General features: G+C 45.1%; 1 protein-coding gene across 1 annotated transcript in view; it reads left to right on the top strand.

The window, feature by feature from the left end:
- The window catches only part of LOC115103015 (histone-lysine N-methyltransferase 2C-like), a 131992-nt gene that overhangs the window by 91878 nt on the left and 14131 nt on the right, over positions 1 to 25983 (top strand). The window contains 22 exon segments of the mRNA XM_029623565.2: positions 157 to 443; positions 748 to 2378; positions 2569 to 2747; positions 2859 to 2922; positions 3068 to 3300; positions 3607 to 5310; positions 5834 to 6037; positions 12943 to 13107; positions 14107 to 14236; positions 14475 to 14622; positions 14898 to 15045; positions 15048 to 15084; positions 15300 to 15439; positions 15770 to 16109; positions 18065 to 18204; positions 19342 to 19467; positions 19647 to 20189; positions 20506 to 21115; positions 21438 to 21574; positions 24571 to 24713; positions 24816 to 24990; positions 25912 to 25983. The exon segment at positions 25912 to 25983 is cut by the window's right edge and continues 45 nt beyond it. Coding sequence (XP_029479425.2) covers positions 157 to 443; positions 748 to 2378; positions 2569 to 2747; positions 2859 to 2922; positions 3068 to 3300; positions 3607 to 5310; positions 5834 to 6037; positions 12943 to 13107; positions 14107 to 14236; positions 14475 to 14622; positions 14898 to 15045; positions 15048 to 15084; positions 15300 to 15439; positions 15770 to 16109; positions 18065 to 18204; positions 19342 to 19467; positions 19647 to 20189; positions 20506 to 21115; positions 21438 to 21574; positions 24571 to 24713; positions 24816 to 24990; positions 25912 to 25983 — 7356 coding nt within the window.

Below are 25983 nucleotides of genomic sequence, written 5' to 3'. Positions count from 1 at the left end.
TCAGTATTCACTTAAATAAAAAATGTATCCCTTGGCAAGCTGGAAGCCATGGTGTTTAATATCTTATACATTTCTATCACTTTTAATTTTGCAAACAAATATTCAGTAGAGTTCAGGCGTGAATGATCTAGGTCTGACTACTTGTGTTTTATTTAGCGTCAACGCATCCGAGAGCTGATCCTGAAGCAGCAGCAGCAGAGGAGTGCCATCCGCCAGGAGAACGCTGGTAACATGGCCCCTGGCACCCCTCGACCCTGGCCCCATGAGGGCCATGGACAGCAGTGCGAGATATTCAGTCGGCCCCCTCCACCCTACCCTGGGCCAGGGCCCATGAGGTTCCCTGGACCCTTCCCAGGGGACCAGCGTGGCCCTTTCCCTAATGAGGGCCAGTTCCCCAGAGGACAACATCCTGGGGATCCTAATATCAGACATCAGGGGCCAAGGTTAGTGACTGGAATTATTGTCCTTACAGAGGTTACAGTAAACATGTCGTCCCCCATGAATGATATACCTGTAGAAATATATATATTATATGTATATATATATATATATATATATATATATATATATATATATATATATATAAAATAAATTAAATTAAATCAACGAATGTCAAGTTCCGTAACTGTGTAATTACATTTCAGTTCATTACTACAGCTTCTGCCTTGTGCCAGTTAGTGTCATTTTGTAAATGCTGGATTCAGCACAGGAATATGTATTAAAATATGTTTATTTTCTATCTCTCAGGTTTGCATTTCCACCTGGTGGGCCGGGACCTCACGGAGGACAGGAGTTCTTCCTCAGAGGCCCCCACCCCATGCAGGACATCCACCCGGGGATGAGACGCTCTATGTCCGTGGACATGGCCAAGTCCGTGGGGGGCAACCCCAACCCTATGGGGCTGCCACAACATTTCCCTCCTCGCGGCTTGCCAATGCAGCAGCACAACATCATGGGTCAGCCTTTCATCGAGCTGAGACACAGAGCCCCTGACAGCAGACTTCGCCTCCCCTTCGGTCCCAACGCCATGGATCAATGTCCCAACATGGATCCCAACCTCCAGCCCCAAAGGCCTCCTGGTTTCATGGGAGGGCCTGAGTTCAGGTTCCCTCCAGGTATGAACCAAGATGGCCCCAGGATGATGATGGGTTCCATGGGGAACCAGCAGGTTGGCCAGAGCCAGCTGTCCTCTAGCATGGAGAACCTCCACCAGCAGCAGCAGGCTCAGATGCAAGGGGGCACCATGCACAGGCAAGCCCAGCTGATGAGGTCCATGAGCCAGCCAGCTTCGAACGAGACCCAGAGTATGTCAGCTCCTTCCATGATGACGCCAGGGCCATCTGTTGGACACACTGATGATCAGGGAGTCTCCATGGCTAACAACCACGATGGAGTGGAGGAGAAACTGGACACTGTCGAATCGGCTGTCAAAGACCTGGAAGACGTGGAGGTGAAGGACCTGGTCGATGCTGATCTGGACAACCTAAACCTGGATCCGGAAGAAGAAGAAGACGGCAAAGACTTGGACCTGGAGACCAACGATTTGCACCTGGACGACTTCCTGACATCAGGGAAGTTCGACATCATTGCGTACACCGACCCTGACCTGAACGATATCAAGAAGGACATGTTCAACGAGGAGTTGGAGCTTAGTGACCACATGGAAGACCACAGTGATGCCTCGGACTTCCAGAAGGCTTTGTCTGAGAAGAGGAACTTCAACTCTAGCTGTGGTGGTGCTGCATCTTCCTTCTCTAATTTAACATCTGGAATGGGGAAGTCAGAGGGAACGGCCGAGAAGTATTCCTCGTCAGCTGACGTCAAACAGGAAGTGAGCTGTAGACAAAGCGCCGCCTCCTCCCTGCCCTCGAAGCAGAAGATCAAAATGGTAGACGGAGACAACGTGTCCCAGGCGTCCAATGACAGGACGGACCAGCAAGCAGACGGAAACCCTAACAACCAATCAGGAGTGCTCTCTGACTCCACCCCAGTCCTCTCTAGCTTACTAATCAAGCAGCAGCCAGAGGACTCCTCCCCTGACAATCAAGGCAGTGGTAACTCTATGGCACAGCCAAACCAAGATGCTCAGAACAACTCCCAAACCATGGATCCCACTACCAGCGGAGAAGGAGAAGGAGAAACATCCATTTCTACCTTTGAGATAGACCAGAGTGGGTTGACCCTGGCTCAGCAGGCCCTGTTGGTCCAGACGTTGGGCCAGGTGGGGCCAGGGGGGCACAGACCCCTGCTGCTGGAGGAGCAGCCCCTCCTCCTACAGGACCTGCTGGACCAGGAGAGGCAGGAGCAGCAGCAGCAGAGGCAGATGCAGGCCATGATCCGACAACGCTCCTCCAGTGACTCCTTCTTCCCAAACATCGGTAAGTAGATGTTTTTCATTCAGGCTAAATGCTTTTATTCCAGTTCAAACAAGTTATTTACCTTCTTATTTTGTATGATAAATACATAGTATGAATATAAGTATGTCATTTGTCTATAAAATAAATCATTGAGGACATTGGTCTTTACTAATGGGCAAGTTGCTGACCGCACATCTTTTTTTGTCTGCAGATTTTGACGCAATCACTGACCCTATTATGAAAGCAAAGATGGTCGCTCTGAAAGGCATCAACAAAGTCATGGTTCAAAACAACATGGGAATGACACCGATGGTCATGAACAGGTTTCCACCTGGTGCTGCAGCACCGTGTCCTGAAAGTGCCTCTGCTCCTCCACAGGCCGTTGGACAGGTAACGGAATCGCTTATCACCAAATCAGTTCTCTCAAGTCACCTTTCATACACAAACCATACTAGGAAACACGAATTATAACAACAATTTGTTTGTCTCTTTCAAAACCAGGATGGCAAGCTGACACCCGCGGTGGCAAGGCCCAACCCTCTGAATTTTGGATCAGATTTTGTCAGTAAGTTCATCTTTGATTTACGAGCCAAAGTTGAATAATAATGGCAAAAAATACAATTCTTTCTCCCCCAAGACCATAAGGTGTTTTTAAGAAATGCTGTTTAAAATATGTCCTATGAAAACTCACTCTGTTATCTCTCCCTCAGATAATGCTCAGAAGGCTCAGTACGAGGAGTGGCTCCAGGAGACCCAGCAGCTGCTCCAGATGCAGCAGAAGTTTCTGGAGGAGAAGATCGGAGCCCACAGGAAGGCCAAGAAGGCCCTGTGTGCCAAGCAGCGCACAGCCAAGAAGGCTGGGAGGGAGTTTGCTGAGGAGGACGCAGAGCAACTCAAACATGTCACAGAGCAGCAGAGTGTCGTCCAGAAACAGCTGGAGCAGGTAAATGCTGCTGAGGGCACTCTTTCTTTCACCTTTTTCCATCAGCACTTCCTCTCCCCCTTCCACTATCCTCTCTGTTCAACTCTCAAACTGCCCTTGCTTGGAGAGCTATGTTTTGAGCCCCTTGTCAAAATGTTGTTTCTTTCTTCAGTTATTCAGACATTTCAATGCTCCTCATAATGATCATGAATATGCATTAAATGATGTCAATGAAAACATTTAATTGTTATTGTCTGTGTTGGGGTTTGAGATTGTCATGAGTTTGCCTAATTGCTCATGAATTGTGTTTGGTTCTTGTCCTTTCAGATCCGGAAGCAGCAGAAAGAGCACGCCGAACTGATCGAGGAGTATCAAGTGAAGCAGCAGCAGGGTGGCAGTGGCATGCCTCCCACTGTGATGCCAGTGACTGTGCCAGGGATGCCACCAATGCAGGGTGTCCCTGGTGGCAAGGTACCAAGCGGGCCTCCGATGAACCAACAGCCACCTATGAACCCCATGATGCATCAGGTGCCACTACATCCAGGCCAGCCGAACGCCCCTCCACAACACATGCCGATAACCAACCAACCAGGCTGGCATCCTGGAGCTCCCATGCCCATGGGGGGCCCCAATATACCCTCTCAGATTCCCATGGGAAACACAACTCAGCAGCCCTCCCAGATGCCCCAACAGATCCCCATAGAAAACCAACCTCCGACTCAACCCAGTGGGGTCACAACCCCACAGGGCTCTGGTCTGAAGTTTGACGACAACAACCCGTTCAGCGAGGGCTTCCAGGAGAGAGAGCGGAGGGAGAGGCTGAGAGAGCAGCAGGAGAGGCAGAGGGTCCAGCTGATGCAGGAGGTAGAGCGCCAACGGGCACTGAAACAACGCATGGAGATGGAACAGCAAGGCTTGCTGGGGTCCGACGGGGGGAACATGGCACCCATCTCTCAGATGCCATTCTTCAATGCTGAGCTGCCCCAGGACTTCATGCAGCCGCAGAGGCCACAACTACCACAACAGCAGCAGCAGTTGGGACCAATGTTTCCCCAGCAGCAGTCCATGCAGTCAGGGATGGGCTCTCCTCCTGCGGTCTACATGCAAGGCGGTGACCGGAGGGCCATGATGAGTAACGGTATGCTTCCTCAGGACATGGGGCCTGGAGGTTTTGGGCCTGCTACCATGGGTCTACAGGGAGCTAACTTCTCCCAGGGTCCACTCAGACCCAGGAGGTTCAGCGGGCCAGGCATGATGCCTCAGATGCCTGGAGAAGGCCCCCCGTTTTGCGGAGACTCCTCCACCACACCCCTGCCTTCCAACTTCCCCGGCTCGGGTCAGTCTCTGATCCAGCTCTACTCCAACATCATCCCGGAAGAGAAGGGGAAGAAGAAGAGGAACAGAAAGAAGAAGAAAGACAACGATGACGCAGATTCCATTAAAACCCCGTCCACGCCGCACTCTGACCTCACAGCGCCTCTGACACCCTGCCGGTCGGACACATCCTCCACACCCACCAGGAACAACGCCCACCTCTTCGGGGACCAGGACCTCTCCAGGTCCCCCTTACTGGGCTCCTCCACCTCTACCCACAGCCACTCTGAGCTGGAAAGGCAGCTCTCTGGAGGAGGCCTGGGGGTGGGTGGTGGGCATCCTGGAGGAATGAGCAGCATCCCATCAGATGTCGCCAGGGCCCAGGCTCTGGAGCAGGAGCGCATCCTCAGCAACATCAAGCTGGAGCAGACTGAGAGCACCGAGTGCGCCTCATCCGACATGTGCTCAGGGATGGGCATAGTAAAGGAGGAGGGTGGACCTGCAGCACAGAGCCCCTTGCACGGCGGGGGAGCCAAGGGGGAGTCTGGGGGTAATAACGAACTCCTCAAACACCTGTTGAAGAACAAGCAGACACCTCTTAATGGACCAGGGCTTCCCCACCAACGGTCAGACGAGAGCCTGAGGTCTGAGGAGGAGGAGGTGGCTACGGACTGCAAGGCCCTGCTGCTGAGGCAGAGCTCCATGGACAGCAATGGGGTGAGTTTCACTGTCTGGCAGATAAGGCACGGCAGTGGAAGCTGGTGGAGGCTCATTGCAACAGCTGGGATGGATTGAATGGAACAGTTCCTTTCCGTTCATTACAGTGATCCTGTCCTCCGATTTCTCCCTCGACCAGCCTCCATTGAGTCAGTGATCGCTAGCTTGCTATGTAGGTAGATGAGCAGCTAGTGTGAGTCAGAGCCAAGCCAAGCAGGCTCAGTGAATCAGTCCGATGGGTCGTGTCTCTCGCTGCCTGCGACAAACTGCTGTGACTCATAGGACGCAGTATTTTAGGCTGAGTCATGATTGATGAAATGTTTTTTGAAAACACTCAGACATACCCAAACGGCTGAAGAGTTGACATTTGACTATTTATTTATTAACGGTTGTCATCCTCCTTGATGTCATGTTTATTTATTTTTAGAGATATTGTTGTGCTTGGCCATGAGAGCGACACTGCTGTCTTATCAGTTCCTTTGTTAAATGGACAATAAAGTCATCTTTATCTACCTTCTCCCAGGCGTATTCAGACGGACAGATGTCTGGCCTGCCAGAGTTCCCAGGACCGCTGCTAGCAGGACAGGAGAAAAAGAAAGGCAGGAACAAGAGGACCCCCAAGGGAGGGGAGAGGCCTGCCTCTCGCTACAGGAAGAGGAAGAAAGAGGGGGAGGAGAAGCAACTGGTGCACTGTAGCACAGATGCACTAATGACCCAGCTAAAACAGGTAGGGGATATACCTAAACATCACATAACACTAGGGAATATGTAGTCCGCGACAGAAAATAAGCCAATGATGAAATAGTAAAAGGAGCACTGTTGATTCTCTAAACACACTTCAGAGTATAGACTCCTTCTTACACCGGTAGGCCACATTCATCATGCAGAAAGGCTACATGTACTCGCATGTATCTCGCATTAAGGGGAGGTGAATTCTCCCTTCAGAGATATTTCTTTACACTATTCAATCTTTAGCAATGCTGTGATGCATTGACCACAGAGCTAACTAATTACAGATAGGATAGGACGGTGCCCCTGGTGTGTGTATGCTGATACCATTACATGTATAATAGCCACACACACTACATGACCAAAAGTATGCGGACACCTGGTTGTCGAACATATCATTCCAGAATCATGGGCATTAATATGGATATATTCCCCCCTTTGCTGCTATAACAGCCTCCACTCTTCTGGGAAGGCTTTCCCCTAGATGTTGGAACATTGCTGCTGGGACTTGATTCCATTCAGCAACAAGCATTAGTGAGGTCGGGCACTGATGTTGGACGATTATGCATTGCTCGCAAGCGGCATTCCAATTCATCCCAAAGATGTTCAATGGGTTTCAGGTCAGGGCTCTGTGCAGGCCAGTCATGTTCTTCCACACTGATCTCGACAAAGCATTTATGTTTGGACCTTGCTTTGTGTAAGGTGGCGTTGTCATGCTGAAACAGGAAAGGGCCTTCCCCAAACTGTTGCCACAAAGTTGGAAGCACAGAATCGTCTAGAATGTAATTGTATGCTGTAGCCCGAACTATGAAAAACAGACCCAGACCATTATTCCTCCTCCACCAAACTTGACAGTTGGCACTAGTGTTGGAGTAGGTAGCGTTCTCCTGGCATCCGCCAAACCCAGATTAGTCCGTCGGACTGCCAGATGGTGAAGCGTGATTCATCACACCAGAGAATGTGATTCCACTGCTCCAGAGTCCAATGGTGGCGAGCTTTACACCACTTCAGCCGACACTTGGCATTGCACATGGTGATCTTAGGCTTGTGTGCGGCTGCTTAGCCATGGAAACCCATTTCATGCAGCTCCTGACAAACAGTTGTTGTGCTAACGTTCCTTTCCAGAGGCAGTTTGGAACTCGTAGTGAGTGTTGCACCCAAGGACAGAATTTCTACACGCTTCAACACTCGGCGGTCCCATTCTGGTCACTTGTGTGACCTACCACTTCGCGGCTGAGCCGTTGTTGCTCTTAGACGTTTCCACTTCATAATAACAGTACTTACAGTTGACCGGGGCAGCTCTTGCAGGGCAGGAATTTGACAAACTGACTTGTTGGAAAGGTGGCGTCCTATGTCGGTGCCACATTGAAAAGTCACTGAGCTCTTCAGTAAGGCCATTCTACTGCCAATGTTTGTCTATGGAGATTGTATGGCCGTTTGCTTGATTTTATACACCTGTCAACAATGGGTGTGACTGAAGTAGCAGAGTCCACTAATTTGAAGTGGTGTCCACATACTTTTGTGTATATATAGGGATTATGGACAAGCAAATTATGCCCCCCCTCATGGTGCTGTTCATTCATTAAGTCTGATCATATAATGTCTTCATAAATGGCTGTAGTTAAATGGAGTAGAAACTACACAGTTTGATGGCATAGAACCATATATGAAATGTAGAAAATTCATTGAATCGAATTGTCGTTGAATACTGGGTGCTGCTACACCATACTTGTGCATCTCATTGATAAATGAGACATAAATGATGTTCTTCTTACCAAAGGTTATTATAAAACAGTCAACCAGCTCTTTAGAGTTACAATTTACTCGGTGCTTTGTCAAAGTTAAATTACTGTCATTTTGGTAAGTAATTGCTGACACAATTTTATTCCCATGTGGGAAGAATAATTGTAGAAAATGAATTTAATGGGAAATCTAGGCTTTCAAAACACACTTCAATTAGAAATACCCGATAATCGCTGTAAACCATAAACAAGGACAAATTACACAGACTTCAACTAAACATATAGCCACCACAGCAGAGTTGAAAACGTGAGTAATACCTCAGGCATGTTAATTGGAGTGGTGCTATTTGTGTTCATATATCTGAGGTAATTATGGAATTTTGCAGGGAGTTTTACACCACCAGAACATTCCTCTCACTTCACAGACAGTGCCTTCATAAAGTATTCATACTCCTTGACTTATTCCACATTTTGTTGTTGCAGCCTGAAATTAAAATGTATGAAATCTATTTTTTCTCTCACCTATCTACACACAATACCCCATAATGAAGAAGTGAAAACATGTTTTTAGACATTTTTGAAAATGGAAAAATAGATATCTAATTTACATAAGTATTCACAACCCTAAGTCATTACATGTTGTAATTGCTGCCAAAGGTAATTCGAACTGTGAGTTTTTCTGTGTACATATCTAAGAGCTTTGCAAACCTGGATTGTACAATATTTGCACGTTATTCTTCTTAAAATTCTTCAAGCTCTGTCAAGTTGGTTGTTCATCATTACTAGAAAGCCATTTTCAAGTCTTGTCATAGATTTACAGGCCGATTTGAGTCGAAACTGTAACTCGGCCACTCGGGCACATTCAAAGTCATCTTGGAATATTTGGCTTTGTGTTTTTGGTTATTGTTCTGCTCAAAGGTGAATTTGTCTCCCATTGTCTGTTGGAAAGCAGTCTGAACCAGGTTTTACTCAAGGATTTTGCCTGTGCTCTGCTCTAATCCATTTCTTTTTGTCCTAAAAATCTCCCGAGTCCTTGCCGATTACAATCATACCCATAACATGATGCTCGAAAGTGTGAAAAGTGGTACTCTGTGAGGTGTTGTTGGATTGCCCCAAGCATAACGCTTTGTATTCAGGAGATAAAGTTAATTTCTTTGCCGCAGATTTACTTTAGTGCCTTACTACAAACAGGTTGCATGTTTTGGAATATTTTTATTCTGTACAGGCTTCTTTCACTCTCGTTTAGGTTAGCATTGTGGAGAAACTAATGTTGATCCATCCTCAGTTTTCCCCTTTCACAGCCATTAAACTCTTAACTGTTTTAAAGTCACCATTAGCCTCATGGTGAAATCCCTGACTGGTTTCCTTCCTCTCAGCCAACTGAGTTAGGAAGGACACCTATAGTTGAAGTTGGAAGTTTACATACACCTTAGCCAAATACATATAAACTCAGTTTTTCACAATTTGTGACATTTATTTTAAGAATGTGAAATGTCAGACTAATAGTAGAGAATTTCAGCTTTTATTTCTTTCATCACATTCCCAGTGGGTCAGAAGCTTACATACGCTCAATTAGTATTTGGTAGCATTGCCTTTAAATTGTTTGACTTGGGTCAAACGTTTCCGGTAGCCTTCCACAAGCTTCCCACAATAAATTGTGTGAATTTTGGCCCATTCCTCCTGACAGAGCTGGTGTAACTGAGTCAGGTTTGTAGTTCTCATTGCTCGCACACACTTTTTCAGTTCTGACAACACATTTTCTATAGGATTGAGGTCAGGACTTTGTGATGGCCACTCCAGTACCTTGACTTTGTTGTCCTTAAACCATTTTGCCACAACTTTGGAAGACTCATTTGTGACCAAGCTTTAACTTCCTGACTGATGTCTTGAGATGTTGCTTCAATATATCCATATCATTTTCCTGCCTCATGATGCCGTCTAGTTTGCGAAGTGCATCATTCCCTCCTGCAGTCAAGCACCCCCACAACATGATGCTGCCACCTCCATGCTTCACGGTTGGGATGGTGTTCTTCGGCTTGCAAGCTTCCCCCTTTTTCCTCCAAAAATAACAATCGTCCTTATTGCCAAACAGTTATATTTTTGTTTCATCAGACCAGAGGACATTTCTCCAAAATGTATGATCTTTGTCCCCATGTGCAGTTGCAAATCGTAGTCTGGCTTATTTTATGGCGGTTTTGGAGCTGTGGCTTCTTCCTTGCTGAGCGGCCTTTCAGGTTATGTTGATATAGGACTCGTTTTACTGTCAATATATATACTTTTGTACCCGTTTCCTCCAGCATCTTCACAAGGTCCTTTGCTTTTGTTCTGAGATTGATTTGCACATTTTGCACCAAAGTACGCTAATCTCTAGGAGACAGAACGCGTCTCCTTCCTGAGTGGTATGACGGCTGCGTGGTCCCATGGTGTTTATACTTGCATACTATTGTTTGTACAGATGAATGTGGTACCTTCAGCCGTTTGGAAGTTGCTCACAAGGATGAACCAGACTTGTGGAGGTCTATAATTTTTTTCTGAGGTCTTAGCTGATTTCTTTTGATTTTCCTATGACGTCAAGCAAAGAGGCACTGAAGTACATCCACAGGTACACCTCCAATTGACTCAAATGATGTCAATTAGCCTATCAGAAGCTTCTAAAGTCATGACATATTTTTCTGGAATTTTCCAAGCTGTTTAAAGGCACAGTCAACTTAGTGTATGTGAACTTCTGACCCACTGGAATTGTGATACAGTGAAATAATAAAGTGAAATAATCTGTCTGTAAACAATTGTTGAAAAAATACTTGTCATGCACAAAGTAGATGTCCTAACTGACTTGCCAAAACTATAATTTGTTAACAAGAAATTTGTGGAGTGGTTGAAAAACGAGTTTTAATGACTCCAACCTAAGTGTATGTAAACTTCCGACTTCAACTGTGTATTTTTGTAGTGTATTGATACACCAACCAAAGTGTAATTAATAACTTCACCATGCTCAAAGGGATATTTTATATTCAGTTCCATAAAGGTTAAAGGAAATGCAGGCAGGCACCACTTTACTACAAGACAAAACAGCTCACTCAATCAAGCCTGATGGTCTTGTAGGTTTAAAAGCAAAGCTTGCTTTCAAATAACAATTTTTTAAAAGTGCTTAAAGGTAATGTAATGGGATAATGTCTTAGTGTGGTGTGTGAAGAATCCAATACAGTAGAAATCGCAATATGGTGGAAGCACATCCTCAAAGAGTATGACTTACATGTATGCTGTTTGAGAAGGTTTGAATCCTAAGCAACCTGCCTACACATTGTTTGCAGTACAATAGACCAAAATGGACCATAATGGCACGATGGGTGTGCTTGCATCAAGGGTTTTTCTTTATTTTTTACTATTGTCTATATTGTAGAATAATAGTAAAGACATTCAAAAATATGAAATTACACCTATGGAATTATGTAGTAACAAATCAAAATATTTTATATTTGAGATTCTTCAAATAGCTGCTCTTTGCTTTAATGACAGCTTTGCACACTCTTGGCATTTTCTCTACCAGCTTCACCTGGAATGCTTTTCCAACAGTCTTGAAGGAGTTCCCACATAGGCTGAGCACTTGTTGGCTGCTTTTCCTTCACTCTGCTGGTCCGACTCATCCCAAACCATCTCAATTTGGTTGAGGTTGGGGGATTGTGGAGGCCAGGACATCTGATGCAACACTCCATCACTCTCCTTCTTGGTCAAATAGCCCTTACACAGCCTGGAGGTGTGTTGAGTCATTGTACTGTTGAAAAACAAACAAGTCCCATTAAGCCCAAACAAGATGGTATCGCTGCAGAATGCTGTTGTAGCCATGCTGGTTAAGTGTGCCTTGAATTCTAAATATATCACACACCGTGTAACCAGCAAAGAACCCCCACATCATAACACCTCCTCCTCCATGCTTCACGGTGGGAAATACACATGCAGAGATCATCCGTTTACCCACACCGCGTCTCACAAAGACACGGCGGTTGGAACCAAAAATATACAATTTGGACTCCAGACAAGTACAAATTTGCACCGTTCTAATGTTCATTGCTCGTGTTTGTTGGCCCAAGCAAGTCTCTTCTTCTTATTGGTGTCCTTTAGTAATGGTTTCTTTGCAGCAATTCGACCATGAAGGACCGATTCACAAAGTTTCCTCTGAACAGTTGATGTTGTGATGTCTGTTACTTGAACTCTGTGAAGCATTTATTTGTGCTGCAATTTCTGATGCTGGTAACTCTAATGAACTTATCCACTGCAGCAGAGGTAACTCTGGGCCTTCCATTCCTGTTGCGGTCCTCATGAGAGCCAGTTTCATCATAGCGTTTGATGGTTTTTGCGACAGCACTTGAAGGAACTTGAAATTTTCCATATTGACTGACCTTCATGTCTTAAAGTAATGATGGACTGTCGTTTCTCTTTGCTTATTTGAGCTGTTCTTGCCATAGTATGGACGACTTTTACCAAATAGGGCTATCTTCTGTATACCACCCCTACCTTGTCACAACACAACTGATTGGCTCAAACGCATTAAGGAAATATATTCCACAATAGAACTTTTAAGAAGGCACACCTGTTAATTGAAATGCATTCCCGGTGACTACCTCATGAAGCTGGTTGAGAGAATGCCTAAAGCTGTCATCAAGGCAAAGGGTGGCTATTTGAAGAATAGATTTTTATTTAACACTTTTTTTGGTTACTACATGTGTTATTTAATGATGTGTTATATATGTTACACATGATGTGTTATATGTAGTTACTACATATGTGATATGATGGTAGGGAGATAGGAATTGAAACTTTAAAATTCAACCAATCCCAACTATTGTCGCGACTATAATCATCATTAGCTCATTCAACCCCTCTCCTTTCCCCAGGTTGTTGCTGTAAATGAAAATGTTTTGTGTTTATTAGGTGTCAAACAGAAAAAAAATAACTGAAACAGGGAGGGACTATCTGAATGTGATCCAATAAAAAAATGTAAAAAAAGTTTCATTTTTTGTTTCAAGAAGTTTAGCTACAGTGTGCTCTACTGAATGTAAACCGTGTAAAGTAAGGATTAAGTAAATAAATAGTTAAACCTCATGTCTCTTCCTCCTCCCTTTTTCTCCCCTCTTTCCATTCCTCTCGCTCTTTCCTCCTACAGCAGCTGTCCCTTCTGCCCCTCATAGAGCCCCTGATAGGTGTCAACTTTGCCCACTTCGCCCCCTATGGCAGTGGCCAGCTCAACGGGGAGAACCATCTGTCTGGGACCTTCGGCAGCGCCGCTCTGGACGGAGTCTCAGACTACTATTCCCAGCTAGCCTACAAGGTGAGGGCTCAGCTCCAACCACTAGGCGTGGGCGGTATACCCTATATACCATATACCGGAGTATTTGGAAAAGGCCACTGGATGTTTTTTCATTTGTGGCTACTTTTTAAGTATAAAAAAAAACGTCATGTGGTGTTTGTTTACAAGCAGACAACTAGCGATCGGAGCCTTGAGTCTCTCACTCTTGTGCAGCATCCACCAGGTGATCTAATTATAGTATGGAATCCACAACTAAATGTGTGCCAGCTAGATATCTGATAACAATTAAGTTAATTGTCTAAAATGTGCTAAATGCTCTGCATTTGTGCATTTCGTTTGCTAATTAGCTATCTGATGAAGTGGTTAGCTGGCTTCTTCCAAAATCAAGCATTCTCTTGGTAACAGCATTGAATCCCCTCCTGGTTCAAGAACCTTGCTGGCTAATATTTGCTTTGTGCATGCAGTGAACTATGAGTAGCATTTTTTAGTTACTTGTATACTTTAGGTCATAAACTGTACAAAATGTTCAGTGTGCTCATTAGCATTCTATGGGATTTTACATGTACTTGTTAGCATCGCTAACCTTCCGATTACAGAGTATCAGTGGGGTTTGAAAACAGCGCCGTTATTACAGAATATCCCGGTATGGCACAATGTCGGTATGAAGATATGACTGTCTGGATACCGCCCAAGCCTACCAACCAAAGTTAAATATTTTCCTCTTAATTTAAAATAACACTCTTGTTTTTATATTCAACTGGACTTTGAATGAGCTAAGTGGAGATGGAGTGATCCTACACAAGCATGTACTGCATACTGTATGTGCTGAAGGCTGTGGCACTACCCACTAAACCAGCCCCAGGCACAGGTTTTTATTAATATGAAGTTGAAGGATGCCTTTAGTGCCTTTTTGAAGCACTTGTGCCAAGATTTGTGGTAGCACGAGACCACTCTGCCATATGCCAGATCCCTCCCTGTTGTAGTATGGTGACATGTATTCCTTGGGTTGTTTATTCAAAGCAGAACAATCTGAGCAACCCCCCCACCCCGCCGGCTTCCCTTCCTCCGACTCCTCCACCTGTGAACCGACAGAAGATGATCAATGGCTTTGCCACTACAGAAGAACTGGCCAGCAAAGCTGCTGCTATGGGTGAGTACTGGGACAGGGTTCAGAGGTGACTAGGGTTTAATGGCATATTCCTGTGTTTCTCATGTATAGTGTCATGCTGTGTATTGCTGTTAGGACCCTAGACAAAGCATTCCTAGAGCAGACATTCCCGTAGACATAAAGCCTAACTCCTAGAACAAACATTTACATTAATGTGAAGTGATTGTATTTCTATGGTTAGGACCAATCTGAATGTCTCATTCATATGTTCCTCTTCAAGTGTCTAAAGGTCTAGTCCCCAAGCCGCTCCATGTCCCATTCAGGACTGAGGAGGACCTGCTGGCCCGGGCCATCGCTCAGGGACCTAAAACTGTGGATGTGCCTGCCTCCCTCCCCACGCCCCCTCACAACAACCAGGAGGAACTCAGGTAAGGAATGCCTCTGCTCCCCAGAACAGAGAAATTAGAAGTGATGTCTTTGGTTATGCTTGCATGCTTTACATCAGTCTTAAAGACGCCATTTTACCTTATAAACTTGTCATTGTGAGTAGAGTATATTCTGTAAATACTTGGCCACAAAATGATTTCACAATGTTCTCAGTTTAGGAAACCCTGATGAAGACAATTTAGAATTGTGAATGCAATGATTGACATTTTTTAAATCTCAAACAACCCCCCCCCCCCCCTCCCTCTCTCTGTCACAGCAACAGGCTGGGACAAGAGCATTGTAAGGATCGGGACACACCAGACAGTTTCGTCCCGTCCTCGTCTCCTGAAAGTGTGGTTGGCATGGAGATCAGTCGCTACCCAAACTTGTCATTGGTGAAGCAGGAGCCTCGGTCCCCCTGTCTCTCCCCGTCCTCCCCATGCTCCCAGCACCCTGGGGGAAAGGTAACATGTTGGTCATTTGTTTAAACTGGCGATAAACTGGAAACAGAGATGTGCCTTTCTAACTACTATATGTACTCCATCATCAATCAGGTTATTTATAAAGCCCTGTTTACATTACGTTGTCACAAACTGCTTTACAGTATCAATGACAGGACTAAGTATTAATGAAATATCCTTTCAAATATTTTTCCTGGTGTGTCTTACTTTTCTTGTAGTGTTAGCGGTTAGGCTGAAGACTGAGCTCAAGACGGAGCCTTCTGGGATGTTCTTCGGCTCCCATTTTGGCCCAGCATCTAACGACGCTAAGCCAGGCCTGGTGTCTGTAGCCATCACCCTGAGACCAGCTGCCGCAGAGGTGAGGGTTCTGTTGGCTTCAGTTCCTCCTGCTCTCAGAGAATGTCACCATAAGGGAAATGGTTTAGATCCTTTTATTTTTATTTAAGTGCTTGAACAATGTAGTTCGTGGAGTAGTTTTATTCCCTTTTTTTCCTCTCAAATGCACCTCAGTTCTTTCACTACTGTTGTGATATGTTAGGATTCAAATAGGACTCACCCGGCTTAATTGTAGAAGCTAAAGCCAATTATTTGTCTGCCAGTCATGCACTGCTCTCCATCTCTGCCATTGGCATTTGAGTGGCAATAGTTGTTACATACATTTTTACGACATTGTTTTTCCCCCTCCCAGAATGTCACTGGTGTGGTAGCAGCCATCTCAGATCTGCTGTGTGTGAAGATCCCCAGCAGCTATGAGGTCAGCAGCCCCCCTGGCCCAGATAGGGGGCCCCTGGCCATGCTCAGCGGCCTGAGGGGGGGCCCCCAGGGAGATCTTGAGCACCGGCGGCCAGGCGCCCCAATGATATACCCGGGCCGTGGTGGTGCTGGGGACATGGGGGGCCCGCACCCTCAAGGAGCCCCAGGCCAGCTCATTAGGTCCCGAGGAGGTGGAGGACCACAGCAGGGGATGATGATGCAACAGCAGCAGGGAAATCCGCAGCAGCACATTCGCTTCCATTCTGACGGACCAGGTGAGAGACTGAGCTACATCCCTGCACCTTATCGCCCCCTTATGTCCAAATACTGACATAACAGGGGAGATGTTTCTGCTCTTGTGTGCTCGTCTTGAAATGAGACACTGACGAAATTCATGTCCATCCAGACCAATTTGTTTGTTTTTTAGACTTATTTTTCTGATATGAATAATATATTGTTTTTTTTAAACACGACATCACTGCACCTGGAAGTGCACAAGACAACAAATCCATCTCTATGGAATTGTTTTCCCACTCATCGTCCATCGGCATACTTAGCCTCTTTTAACAATGTTTACAAACGGTCCGTTTCTTCGTCCAGTGCATCATTATCCTTCTGTCTGCAGCCTAAAGGCTGTGTGTATCTGGCCCACCAGGAAGTGAGGGCTGTCCATATTGATCTCACACAACGATCCGCACTGCTAATAAAATTGACTAATCATCCTTCCTTGGCCCCGACCTCACTAGTGCACACACACGTACCTGCTTAGTGCTGCTGTCAAAGTGTCAGAACACGGGCTTAATGAATGTGGTCAGTTTGCCTAGAGTCATAGATACAAACAGCCAGATGAACAGGAAAATGGACACCCCTGGTGTTAATTGTCTTGGCGGGCTTATAATTAGGAGCTGTTTACCTCCTGACCAATTGTGTGGTTCATCTAAGACAATTAGCATCAAAGTATGACGAGCTGCCTTCTAAAATGTAGTGACGAGCTGCCTTCTAAAATGTAGTGACGAGCTGCCTTCTAAAATGTAGTGACGAGCTGCCTTCTAAAATGTAGTGACGAGCTGCCTTCTAAAATGTAGTGACGAGCTGCCTTCTAAAATGTAGTGACGAGCTGCCTTCTAAAATGTAGTGACGAGCTGCCTTCTAAAATGTAGTGACGAGCTGCCTTCTAAAATGTAGTGACGAGCTGCCTTCTAAAATGTTGTGACGAGCTGCCTTCTAAAATGTTGTGACGAGCTGCCTTCTAAAATGTTTGTAAAAAATCAGGTGCTTAAAATGTATAGCTTGTCCAAAACAAGACCGCAGCAGAGTGCCCCTCATTTATTTGACGTAATAAACCTATTCCTCCTCTGTAAGAGAAACAAATATATAAATAAACAACAAATTATCCCTGAAATGTTCCATATGCGCAAAAAGCTTATTTCTTTCAAATTTTGTACACAAATTACATCCCTGTTAGTGAGCATTTCTCCTTTGCCAAGATAATCCATCCACTTGACAGGTGCGGCATATCAAGAAGCTGATTCAACAGCGTGATCATTACACAGGTGCACCTTGTGCTGTGGACAATAAAAGGCCACTCTAAAATGTGCAGTTTTGTCACATAACACAATGTCACAGATGTCTCAAGTTTTGAGAGAGTGTGCAATTGGCATGCTGACTGCAGGAATGTCCACGAGAGCTGTTGCCAGAGAATGTAATGCCTCCAACTACGTTTTAGAGAATTTGGCAATACGTCCAACCGGCCACACAACCGCAGACCACGTGCATGGCGTTGTGTGGGTGAGCAGTTTGCCAATGTCAAAGTTGTGAACAGAGTGTCCCAAGGTGGTGGTGGGATTATGGTATGGGCAAGCATAAGCTATAGACAACTAGCACAATTTCCTTTTTATTGATGGCAATTTGAATGCAAAGAAATACCGTGGACAGATCCATTGCCCATTTTGTTTTTAAAGTATCTGTGACCAACATATGCATATCTGTATTCCCAGTCATGTGAAATCCATAGATTAGGGCCTAATGCGTTTATTTCAACTGAATGACTTCCTCATATGAACTGTAACCCAGTAAAATATTTTGAAATGGTTGCATGTTGCATTTTTAATGTTTTTATTCAGTATAATAGAGCTGAGCAAAGCCATGCTGTGCTGTGCTGCTCTGGCCTGTTCAAGCATCTACTGTTGTAGGAGCTGTGTCTTATTTGAGTACTGTTGCTGTGCATCAGGTCCAGCTGCAGTCAGAGGCGCCCATCAGAAAGCCCCCAGCAGCCCAGGCTCCAAGCCCCAATGGTGCTGTCATTGCAAGGTGGTGGTGCTGGGAAATGGAGTCTGCAAGTCAATCAAAGACCTTCCAGTGCACAAACAGGTAACGTACGGCCAGCGCTTTCATGGGGTCAAGTTGTGCTACGTGTTTATCACGCTGAACTCCATACGTTGCAAAAACTGTTGTCTATTGCGATACATAGAAACATCAATCTTGTGGCGATCCACATCAGATAATCGTCTCTATATCAATCTAATGGTCCACATGATCTGTCAAAAAAGATCATTTGATCAATTACCTTGTTGGATCTGACCCAATCAAGCTATGATCTATATGAATTGGTTAACTATCTTCTTGGCCAACTCAGTAAAAGCTCTCCTTTCCACCAGTCAGCCATGGATTACTGTTGCGTTAGTCTGTCCCCCCTCCCCCAGGAAGCAGGAGAGCACAGACAGGCCATGACTAGAGGCTCAGACCTCACTTCAAACGGTAGATTAATCCACATTATGCCCTTAGGCACACACACACACACACACACACACACACACAAGCATGAATGCAAATACACACACATCCAAGAACATTATGTCCATACACACACACGTACTGTAGAGCTTCTAATTATGCTAATCCCCCCTTCCCCCCATTGTAGTGAAATCTATCTCAGTGCAATTAGTGGGTTAAGCGGAAGCATGCCCTTAGACTGCAGTCTGGGGAGTTCACAAATGGTTAAACCCTGATTCATCTGAATATTGGAGCTGTTTGATGATTTAATAACCCCTTTTAGTATCGATAATGGTTTATGTATAGAAATTGATTTGACCTTTGATGTCTCACTTTGATTATGAGCTTAAAGGAATAGTTCTGGATTTTGGCAATGAGGTCCTTTATCTACTTCCCCAGTCAGATAAACTCGTAGATACCATTTTTATATCTCTGCATATAGTTTGAAGGAAGTTGCTAACTTGCATAACAATTGCTCGTGAAACTACATCTAATTTCCTTCATACTAGACGCAGATACATAAAAATGGTATCCACAAGTTCATCTGACGCTGGGGAAGTAGGCTAGATTAAAGGGTTTCATTGCCAAAATCCCAAACTATCCCTTTCTTTCTCTTCTTCCTACAATTGTAAAGTAGCTTTGTGTCCCTGAAGTGTGGATAAATATAATGTATTATTATTATCTCATTCTCTCTTCCTCACTCAGTCTCCTGACATGCCTTTCTTCTCTCTTCAGGAACAGGAAGGTCTGTTGCGTTCCGAGGGGAACTTGGTATTCTGCAGCCACAGCTGCTTCCTCCTCTACTCTGCCTCCACCTCCTCCTCTTCCTCCTCACAGGCCAGAAATACTACAGATACTAAGGTTTGTTTCTATTGATTCCCGGAGGCAATTTATTTTTTTACTTTCTTGACCAGTGTAGGTAATCCGTATACAGTACTTGTTGTATCCAGTTTTTCTACCGGTGTGTCATATAAATGGTCAACTTTTATTATTTGCTGCAGGACATTAAATTATTGTCATTCATTTCATGTCTTCTGCAGGACTCGGTGGCCCTCCTGTCTCCAGACTCAGACCAGAAAGAGAGCCTGTCTAAAGCCCACCACCAGTACAGCAACAACATGTCCTCTCTGGATGTCCACTGTCTGGCCCAGCTCCAGCCCAAGCAGTCCCCTCCCTCTACCCCACCCATTCCCTTCCCCCCAGCCAGTGACACCCCTAAGACCCCTAAGACAGATGTCAAGTCAGACACCATCAAAGTGACTGTGAAACTGAAGGCGCGGGGCCCCAGGGCTCACCAGGAGGGCTGGCACCAGGGGAAGAGACACAAGGGTCTCCGCTGGAGGAAGTGGACAGTGCAGGTGGTGGTGCCTAGAGGAAGCTCCCAGCTCCCTTACGAGAACCAGATAGACGAGCTGTTGAGGAAGCTGGGAGCGTCTCTCCGCCCCGGGGCCAGTCTCCGGGACCAGCGCCGCTGCTGCTTCTGTCACCAACTAGGGGACGGGGTCACCGACGGCCCTGCCCGTCTCCTCAACCTGGACCTGGACGTGTGGGTGCACCTCAACTGTGCCCTGTGGTCCACCGAGGTAGGTAGCCCAGAAGTCAAGTGAGGTGGTGGACTGGTGACCGCAAGGTTCATGTCCTCGGTCGGTCGTAAATAAATAAATAAGTGGGGGGAGAACTGGCTAAAGGGGGAAGACTGCTGGTTTCAGATCTTAACTGCCATACCAACCACTACAATTGTGACCCTTTTATTAAAGTAAGTGGGGGGGGGGGCAGAACTGGCTAAAGGGGGGAAGACTGCTGGTTTCAGATCTTAACTGCCATACCAACCACTACAATTGTGACCCTTTTATTAAAGTTGTGTTGTGTGTGTATTATTAACATTGTTTTGTTGTGCAGGTGTACGAGACGCAGGCAGGCGCCCTGATCAACGTGGAGCTTGCGCTGCGACGGGGTTCAGCGGTCCGCTGTGCCTACTGCCAACAGATGGGCGCCACCAGCGGCTGCCACCGCCTGCGCTGCACCAACATCTACCACTTCACCTGCGCCCTGCAGGCACACTGTACCTTCTTCAAGGACAAGACCATGCTGTGCCACGCCCACAGGCCCAGAGGCTCTGGCTCCGCCCACGGTGGCTCTGGCCTCGTCCTGGAGCACGAGCTGCGCTGCTTCGCGGTGTTCCGCCGCGTCTACGTCCAGAGGGACGAGGTGAGGCAGATGGCCAGCGCCGTGCAGCAGCCCGAGCTGGGCTACACCTTCAGAGTGGGCAGCTTGGTGCTCCACGCCGTGGGTCAGCTCACCCCGTCCCAGATGGCCGCCTTCCACTCGACCTCCGCTATCTTCCCCGTGGGCTACGAGGCCTGCCGCATCTACTGGAGCATGCGCCATGGCAACCGCCGCTGCCGCTACCTGTGCTCTGTGGAGGAGAGGGAGGAGCAGCCGGAGTTCCGCGTCCGCGTCATCGAGCAGGGATACAAGGACCTGGTCCTCACTGACTCCACTGCCAAAGGTGGGCAGGGATGGATTTGTGTTGGGGCTCATTTAGATTAGGCTTGTCTATTGAAGGTGGGCTGGGCTAAATGTTTTGTTTTAGGGCTGGTTTAGATTAGGCTTGTCTAGTAAGGTGGCTAGCTAGATTGGTTTTATGACATGCTTAGAGTTAGCCTTGTTTATGGCTGTAGCCTCTACCATGCATGTATCTGGGTTGGCTTGGACTAGGATGTCTTGTTCAGTTTGCTTTTCAGATTCTCTTCTACTATTGTAAATGTGTTCTGTAGGAGTCCCTATAATATATTATGATACATAACCCTGCTGTTTTCCTGTCTTTTCAGGAGTGTGGGATAAGGTCCTGGGACCCGTTGCTGACAAGAGGACTGAAATAGGAACTCTGAAACTCTTCCCTGTCTATCTGAAGGGAGAGGACCTGTTTGGACTCACCGTCTCTGCAGTCACCAAGATCACTGAATCGGTTTGTATCTGTTCTCTGTTGTATTCAATTCAAACAATTCTGATTTATACTAAATGATCAATGCTCGAATGATACTATAGATGTCTAAAGCTACCTATTCAGATGAGCGACTGTTAAAATGCTCACACCATACTACACTGAACAAAAACATTTAAGTGTTGGTCCCATGTTTCATGAGCTGAAATACAATAATTTTACATGCGCACAAAAATCAAATTTCTCTCAAATATTGTGCTCAGATTGTGACCAGATAACCCATCCAGCTGGCAGGTGTGGCATATCAAGAAACTGATTAAACAGCATGATCATTACACAGGTTCACCTTGTGCTGGGGACAATAAAAGGCAACTCTAAAATGTACAGTTTTGTCACACAACACAACGCCACAGGTGTCTCAAGTTTTGAGGGAGTGAGCAATTGGCATGCTGACTGCAGGAATGTCCACCAGAGCTGTTGCCAGAGAATTGAATGTTCTTTTCTCTACCATAAGCCCACTCCAACTTCGTTTTAGAGAATTTTGCAGTACATCCAACCGGCCTTTCAACCGCAGACCACTTGCGTGGTGTTGTGTGGGCGAGTGGTTTGCTGATGTAAACCGAGTGCCCCATGGTGGCAGTAGGGTTATTGTATGGGCAGACCATAAGCTACAGACAACGAACCCAATTGCATTTTATCGATGGCTATTTGAATGCATACAGACACCGTGATAAGATCCTGAGGCCCATTGTTGTGCCGTTCATCCGCCGCCATCACCTCACACGGCCACATGTCACATGGATCTAGCCACAATTCCTGGAAGCTGAAAATGTCCAGGTTCTTCCATGGCCTGCATATTCACCAGACATGTTTGGGATGCTCTGGATTGACTTGTATGACAGCATGTTCCAGTTCACGCCAATATCCAGCATCACAGACATTGAAGAGGATTGGACAACGTTCCACAGGCCACAATCAACAGCCTGATCAACTCTATGCGAAAGAGATGTTGCACTGCATGAAGCAAATGGTGGTTACACCAGATACTGACTGGTGATCTGATCCATGCCCCTACCTTTTTTGTTTAGGTACCTGTGACCAACGGATGCATATATATATTGCCAGTCATGTGAAATCCATAGATTATGGCCTAATAAATGTTTTTAAATGTGCTTATTTTCTTTAATGAACTCTAACTCAGTAAAATCTTTGAAATTGTTGCATTTTATATTTTTGTTCAGTGTATATATTGTAGACTAAAGATCAACCGATTAATGATTTTTCAACGCCGATACCGATTATTGGAGGACCAAAATAAGCCGATACCGATTAATCTGGCTATTTTTATATATATATATATATATATAAACTATATAATAGTTATTCTATATATATATATTTAACAATTACAACAATACTGAATGAACAATGAACAATTTTATTTGAACTTAATATAATACATAAATAAAATCAATTTAGTCTCAAATAAATAATGAATCATGTTCAATTTGGTTTAAATAATCCAAAAACACAGTGTTGGAGAAGAAAGTAAAAGTGCAATATGTGCCATGTAAAAAAGCTAACGTTTAAGTTCCTTGCTCAGAATATGAGAACATTTGAAAGCTGGTGGTTCAATATTCCCAGTTCTTCATTATTCCCAGTTAAGAAGTTTTAGGTTGTGGTTATTATAGGAATAATGATGCGTTGACTATTTCTCTCTATACCATTTGTTTTTAATATACAGTTGAAGTCGGAAGTTTACATACACCTAGGTTGGAGTCATTAACTCGATTTTCAACCACTCCACAAACTTCTTGTTATCAAACTATAGTTTTGGCAAGTTGGTTAGGACAAGTTAAACAATTTAAAGGCAATGCTACCGAATACTAATTGAGTGTATGTAAACTTCTGACCCACTGGGAATGTGATAAAAGCTGAAATAAATCTCTACTATTATTCTGACATTTCACATTCTTAAAATAAAGTGGTGATCCTAACTGACCTAAGACAGGGAATTTTTACTCTGATTAAATGTCAGGAATTGTGAAAAATGTCGTTTAAATGTATTTGGCAAAAGTGTATGTACACTTCCGACTTCAACTGTACCTTTTGACTATTGGATGTTCTTATAGGCACTTTAGTATTGCCAGCCTAATCTCAGGAGTTGATAGGCTTGAAGGCTTAAACAGTGCTGTGCCTAAAGCATTGCTAGTCGCTGCTGGCAAACACAGTCTAGTGCTATTTGAATGAATCCTTACGAGCCTGCTGCTGCCTACCACTGCTCAGTAAGACTGCTCTATCAAATCATAGACTTAATTATAATATAATAAACACAGAAATACGAGCCTTTGGTCATCAATCTGGAAGCTATCATTTCGAAAATAAAACATTTATTCTTTCAGTGAAATACGGAACGCAAGAAAAGTGACACAATTTCCCTAGTTAATGTTGCCTGCTAACATGCATTTATTTTAACTAAATATGCAGGTTAAAAAATATATACTTCTGTCTTAATTTTAAGAAAGGCATTGATGTTTATGTTTAGGTACATTTGTGCAAAGATTGCTTTTTTTTTCTCGGCGTTGTGCTTTTGTTAAATCATCACCCGTTTGGCGAAGTTGAAGTAGGCTGTGATTCGATGATAAATTAACAGGCACCGTATTGATTATATGCAACGCAGGACAAGCTAGTTAACCTAGTAATGTCATCTACCATGTGTAGTTAACTAGTGATTATGTGAAGATTTATAGTTTTTATAAGATTCGTTTAATGCAAGCTAGCAACTTACCTTGGCTCCTTGCAGCCACAAAGTCCTTTTGACCCTGCGCTCGCATAACAGGTGGTCAACCTGCCACACAGTTTCCTTGTGGATTGCAATGTAATCGGCCATAATTGGCGTCCAAACAGGCAGATTACCGATTGTTATGAAAACTGCCGATTAATCGGCCGGCCTCTGTTGTAGACACTGAAGTGAGGAGGAGTGTTCGTCTCATTTCCCTGTGCTGCTGGTTGTGTTCCAGCTCCCAGGGGTGGAGGCCTGTGACAGGTACACCTTCCGTTACGGACGTAACCCTCTGATGGAGCTGCCCCTGATCTTCAACCCTTCTGGCAGCGCCCGCGCCATGCCCAAAACCAGCTCCCCATTCACTGCCGTTGTCATAAGGTATTGTGGAGGAATTAACATTGTTTCAAGTCTGTGGATGTAATATACTTAGCACAAGTTATCTTTATAACAGAATACACACACACACATTCACTCCTATAGGCCCCAGCCAGTGTCCAGAAACACCAGTACCACCTCCAGGTGTCAGAACACAGCCCAGGGGGAGGGAGGCGTCCCCTACACCAAGCCCCCCACTGTGCACCACAGGTCCTCTCAGTACCGCTGGATGAAGAGTGAGTGGAGGGCCAACGTCTATCTCGCTGCTTCTAAGATCCAGGTGGGTCTAGGGGACATGATCCTCTAACTTCAGCACTAGGCCTGGGCTGCGAGGGGGTGCGTGCTACGCCACTGCTTATAACTAAGTTAAGAGCTGTGAAAAGTATGTTCCCACTTTCAAATTCCCTCTGTAATTAGACCTTCAACCAAAACCAAATATGAGATAAAGTGAACCTGAGTGAGCAAATAACACAACAGTTCCATATTTATTTAATAAACAAAGTTCTGCAACACCCAGTGCCCCCTTAAACTCAGTAACTGGTTGTTCCACCTTTAGCTGCAATGACTCCAACCAAACACTTCCTGTAGTTGTTGATTAGTCTCTCACATCAATGTGGCGGAACTCTGGCCCACTGTTCCATGCAGAACTGCTTTAACTCAGCGATTATTTGTGGGTTCTTTAAAGCATGAAGTCAGGTTAGGTCTGAACTTTGAATAGGCCATTCCAAAACGTGAAATGTGTTTCTTTTTAGCCATTTTGGTGTTGCATAACTTTGTTATTTAAATAAGTATCACATTCTATTTGAAAACTCTGGTTCCTTCTATCTAACTTTAGGGTTTGTTGAATATGTGCTTACATAAAGTGTAAAAAATATGCAAATATTAGAAATAGGGCAAATACTTTTTCACGGCACTGTAGATGTGCCAAATAAGATCAAGCTTCTTGATCACAGCAGAGACATTCAATCCCCTCTTGGATCAAGACCCGTGTTGGCTTATAGTTTTGTGTGTGAAAACCCCGGTATGGTATAGAAATGGTGACGGTATGAAAATCTGAATTACCGCCCAACCCTACTCTGCACTCTTGCATTCCTGTTCTTAAGTAGCAGATGGAATATAAGACTGAAGTATGACAGCATGAGAGTAAAGGGACTCTTACTGTTGAACGTACTGTAGACACATTTTCTGGTTGTGTCCATAGGGCCTGGGTCTGTATGCTGCCAGGGACATAGAGAAGAACACCATGGTGATTGAATACAATGGAACCGTCCTC

The sequence above is a fragment of the Oncorhynchus nerka genome, linkage group LG20 (assembly GCF_034236695.1).
Source record: "Oncorhynchus nerka isolate Pitt River linkage group LG20, Oner_Uvic_2.0, whole genome shotgun sequence".
NCBI lineage: Eukaryota > Metazoa > Chordata > Actinopteri > Salmoniformes > Salmonidae > Oncorhynchus > Oncorhynchus nerka.
The sequence above is the reverse complement of the archived record's forward strand: the minus strand, read 5'-3'. Positions and strand labels throughout refer to the sequence as shown.